This window comes from Musca vetustissima, unplaced genomic scaffold (assembly GCF_032173495.1).
Source record: "Musca vetustissima isolate MV318-11 ecotype Yass unplaced genomic scaffold, APGP_CSIRO_Mvet_v1 utg123765, whole genome shotgun sequence".
In the NCBI taxonomy this organism is placed as follows: domain Eukaryota; kingdom Metazoa; phylum Arthropoda; class Insecta; order Diptera; family Muscidae; genus Musca; species Musca vetustissima.
The window spans coordinates 119,585-124,590 of NW_026874041.1; the positions used below are offsets into that span (position 1 = coordinate 119,585).

The 5,006-nt window shown below is 40.8% G+C and overlaps 1 protein-coding gene across 1 annotated transcript; it reads right to left on the bottom strand.

Moving 5' to 3' along the window:
* Nucleotides 1-529: 529 nt before the first annotated feature.
* Nucleotides 530-4,803, bottom strand: LOC133330328 (F-box/LRR-repeat protein 7). The gene is made up of 5 exons (XM_061538789.1): nucleotides 4,418-4,803; nucleotides 3,834-4,087; nucleotides 2,929-3,771; nucleotides 2,686-2,865; nucleotides 530-1,065 (listed from the first exon to the last, which is right to left on the bottom strand). Exons 1-5 carry the CDS (start codon nucleotides 4,795-4,797, stop codon nucleotides 530-532), a joined length of 2,193 nt encoding a protein of 730 aa, XP_061394773.1. The 5' UTR covers nucleotides 4,798-4,803.
* Between the last annotated feature and the right edge of the window lie 203 nt (nucleotides 4,804-5,006).

Sequence of the window (5,006 nt, forward strand, 5' to 3'; positions counted from 1 at the left end):
ATACTTTTCTAGAAAGAAGACAATTTCAATTAATTAAAATGTAATAATTTTTTTACACTTTAAATATTTTACAATGAACGAAAAATCAGTTCATAATTTATGGCTAATTTGATAATGAATTTTTGACAAAAGAAATACAGTGGAATAGGTTTCTAAAATCAGCGGAAACACGGTTATAATGCACAGTGGATTAACATAAAGAAAATCTGAATCGAATATTTGGTCGGTTCTCGTACTCCGAAAGGGTTAAAACTTTTTGAAAACAATTTCGATAAATAGGATATTCTTGCAGATTCTGGAACAGATAAATTGTTGTGTATTAATTATATAAAATATTTTATTATTCGAGGTGAATTTTCCATATATCCATATGCCACTGTATTAGAATTAATTTTCTAGTTAGAAAATTTTGGAAAATAAGAAAAAAAGAAATTATTTTAAAAAAATGTATTTACAATTATCAAGGTCACTTAAAATCTTCTTCTTATTTTATCTATATTCAAATATTCCAATTCTCTCCCTCTCCTCATCAACAAAATCCCGGATTTGTATGTTCGATGACACATCGCTTGCAATATTTCTTCACCGCCCGATATCCCTCAATCGAAATCTGACAATCCTGAATGTTCAGCTGCTGCAGTCCACGACAATAGTAGGCAATACATTGGACCCCACGATCGGTGATCATATCACAATTGCGTAAACTTAATTTCTTCAAATTCGGACAACTTTCTGCCAATGCCCGGAGGCCAGCATCACTGACATCACATTTGCCAATGTCAAGGGCCCGCAAACGAGGACATGATCTCGCCAGCACAGTGATGGAATCATCACTTACCGCCTCACAGCCACGAGCATTTAAATAGCGCAGCTTATAGCATCGTCTTGCTATAACCTTGAGGCCAGCATCCGAGACGCGATCACATTTCGCCACCGATAGATAGCGCAGCACAGCACCCAGCTTGGCCAGTTCGTAAAGGCCGAAATCGGTGATATTAACACAATCCGAGACGCTTAGCTCTTTGAGGGCAATACAAAAACTTGGCACAAATTTGAGGCCTGCATCTGTAAGGGGAGAGGCGTGAGAAGACAAAAAGATAATTAGTTATCTGGTCTAGTTGTATAGGTAAGGTAAATAAGTTATTTGCCTAAAAATTATCTATATTTTATACCCTTCACCACACTGTGGTACAGGGTATTATGTCTTTGTGTATATGTTTGTAACAGGCAAAAGGAAACGAGATAGACACATGGTTCCTTTTGAGAATATGCATAGAATCACTTTTTAAGTCGATTTATGCATGTCCGTCCGTCTGTCCATGTTAAATTGTAAACAAAGTACAGGTCGCATTTATGGTCCGAATTGGATGAAATTTGGCATAGGTCACTTATTTGGCCCAAGGACGAACCCTATTGAAATTGAGAAAAATCGGTTCAGATTTAGATATAGCTCCCATATATACATTTAACCGATTTAATGTTAACGGTCCCTATATATCTTTCGATTGGCACGAAATTTGGTACAGCCTAATCATTTAGGTCTAAAATGATGTTTGCTAAGTTTCGTGAAAATCGGTCCAGATTTAGATATAGCTCCCATATATAGTTTCGTCCGATTTCATGTAAATAGTGCACCAAAGTCCCTATATATCTTTCGATTTGCACGAAATTTGGCATAACGTACTGAATTGAGCTTAGAGTTATGTCTGCCAAAGTTTTGAGAAAATCGGTTCAGAATTAGGTATACCTCCCATATATAGTTTCGTCCGATTTCATGTAAATAGTGCACCAAAGACCCTATATATATTTCGATTTGCACCAAATTTGGCAAAACGTACTGAATTGAGCCTAGAATTATGTCTGCCAAGTTTTGTGAAAATCGGTTCAGATTTAGCAATACCTCCCATATATAATTTCGCCCGATTTCATGTAAATGGTTCCCCAAAGTCCCTATATATACTTCGATTTGCACGAAATTTGGCATATCGTACTGAATTAAGCCTAGCGTGATGTCTGCCATAGTTTCGAAATTTGGCATAAACTGAATTGAGCTTAGAGTTATGTCTGCCAGAAAATTTAGATATAGCTCCCATATATAGTTTCGTCCGATTTCATGTAAATGGTGCCCCAAAGTCCCTATATATCTTTCGATTTGCACGAAATTGGCATAACGTACTGAATTGAACGTAGAATGGTGTGTGCCAAGTTTGGTGAAAATCGGTCCAGATTTAGATATAGCTCCCCATATGTATAGTCCCTATATATATTTCGATTTCCACGAAATTTGGCATAACGTACTGAATTAAGCCTAGCGTGATGTCTGCCAGGATCGGTCCAGATTTAGATATAGCTCCCATATATAGTTTCGTCCGATTTCATGTAAATGGTGCCCCAAAGTCACTATATATCTTTCGATTTGCACGAAATTTGGCATAACGTACTGAATTGAACGTAGAATGGTGTCTGCCAAGTTTCGTGAAAATCGGTACTGATTTAGATATAGCTCCCATATATAGTTTCGTCCGATTTCATGTAAATGGTGCACCAAAGCCCCTATATATATTTCGATTTGCACGAGTGATGTCTGCCAAGTTTCGAGTCCGACTTTACTACTTTCCTTACTGGTTTTATTTTCATGGTGTATACAAAGTATCTACGTCGTAGATAACCTATAGATATTTTTACCTGTTATTTGTATGCAGCGTCTTAGATAAAGATACACCAATTGGGGGCAATTTTTTACGACAATTTTCAGGCCCACATCATCTATGGCAGTGCAGTCGGTTAAATCCAAATATTGCAGCAGCAATCTTCGTGGAGGTTCTAGATTTGGATTTGGTGTGATGGTATTGATTTGGGTGCAACCTAAAAACCAAAAACAACAACTTATTTTCTCAACTCCTAAACATCCCCTCCCTTCCAACTCACCCGTTACATCTAAATGCTGAACATTTGTACATTTGGTTAGAACATCGATGAGGGCCTGATTTGAGACATTCACACACATTTGCAGTTGGAGGTGAGTCAGCTCAGGGCAACGGCGTGTTAGCAACTGTAAACCTTTATCCGAAATGCGGCAACCTTCGGCCAACATAACTCTCTCAACTTCAGGGCATGAACCATTTCGTGTCTGACCGCATAGCTGGCGAAACATCATTTTCAAAGCTTTATCGCCATTTAAATGTTCCCCCTTTAGGGAAATGACTTTCCACAAAACGGGACGCCATGCCAACTGTTCAAATCTTCGACATACCCTTGCCAGATTGCACAGCTCACAGCTATCAAACCATTGAAATATTTTCAATATGGCCTCATCGGGTAAACGATCAAAATATGGCCCCGAACGCAGTGGACCCTTTTTCGACCATGGTGGTGGACCCGTCTCGACATGACGTCTTACTATTGCCGCTGCCGCAGACATGGCGGCCGGTGGTGGATGATGAACAATACCATGTGTCGTAATGGTATTCGGATGATGTCCTGTCGGTGAGGGTGATACCAGTGTGGCATAACCTTGATCAAGACTAGGTGAAAATCTACCTAAATTACACAGGCCATCGGAGAGGCTTTTCACTTTCGTATGATGATATCGTTGATCCAAAGCCAAATTTGATGACGATGAGGTGTTGTTGTTCGAACTGGAAAATCCATTATCGAGGCGATTGGCTGAATTGAATGCATTGGCGGGGGAATTGGTACGATTCAAGAGATAACGATCCGAACCGGATGTTTCGCTGGGGCTGGAGGCTCGATGATGTATTAGGTGGGGATCTGAAAGTATAGGGTAGGGAGGGTGAATATATATTTTCTTTAATTAGAAAAACTTTTCTTACCTTGCAGCCGTTCATTGTCATCACTAAAGTTGCACATGCTTCTCAGCCCATCCTCCAGATAATAACGTTCACTTTGATAATTGCTAGCCTCTGAACCGAGGGGCAGACCCCTTATGGCACTTCCCAAATACAATGATTCCATTTTCTTTTCCAAATAATATTGCGAATTACGACCCGTACCATTTGCATTGACGTTGGGCGCCGCACTTGTACGTACCGCCTGATGGCGTACCAAACGATTTGTATTTGAGGAGGGGCCCACACCCGGAGTGGCATCACTGGAATCTTCTGTATCTCCGCTGTTACTGTGTAAAACATAGGCACTGGGTCCACGCTCATGGCGCCCATATTGCATTAAATGTTCCAAGGCTAAAAAATTCCGCTGCTGTTGATTGGTGGGGCCGGCCGCTGCATTGGAAGGTAGACCCAAATTGGCACGTTGTTGCTGTTGTATTGTACGCCCCACAGAAGCAGATGAGGGTAGGGCGGAGACATTGCCATTTATGGTGTGGCCACGACTGGAACGCAACTCAAAGGTGGCGGCCTTATGTTGTATCGGTTGTATGGGATGGTCGAGAGAACTTTGTGACGAAGATCTTGAAAGATTGTACAATTGATTTGGTGGTGGTGGGGCTCCCGTTTGTGTGGCGTTGTTATTCGCATTGGTGGGGTTTCCATTGTTGTTTGTTGGCTCTACCAAACCATCTACGGTATCTTCGGCGGGATCATTGGAATTGCTGTGATAAATTGGCTCCGTATCGGTGTCAATGCTTAGATTCGGTGATTTACGTGACATTTGATAGACCTGTGGATCCAAAGGACTTGAACTTAGGGGATGATGGAATGTAGGCTGATGCAGACCATTTAGTGTATCCATAACAGCGGCTGAGTTGCGACCCAACGAAGCCAGCGGACATTCAAGGCTGGTTGGAGCCTGTGAACGTCTGGCTGTTTGATGTGACATAATGCAATGACAAAATTACTGCCTAGCTACACTGGTGTATGATGGCTGATGGTGTTGTTGTCGTTTGCTTATATTTGTTGTTGTTGTTGTTCTTGCTGGGCAGTTAAGCTGACTTTAAGCCATGGCAGGCAACTGAAAAGAGAGAGCGATGGGGAACAAAAATTACAATTTATAACCATTAATTGTTCGACAAAAGATTCTTAAGCTAT

What these genes read in the sequence shown, in the direction of transcription:
- LOC133330328 (XM_061538789.1), bottom strand. Translation starts at nt 4,797, where the DNA reads ATGTCACATCAAACAGCCAGACGTTCACAGGCTCCAACCAGCCTTGAA. An exon ending in TGACAATGAACGGCTGCAAG is followed by an intron (nt 3,772 to 3,833) that starts GTAAGAAAAGTT and finishes CTATACTTTCAG; the next exon opens with ATCCCCACCTAATACATCAT. An exon ending in ACGCTGCATACAAATAACAG is followed by an intron (nt 1,066 to 2,685) that starts GTAAAAATATCT and finishes CTCCCCTTACAG; the next exon opens with ATGCAGGCCTCAAATTTGTG.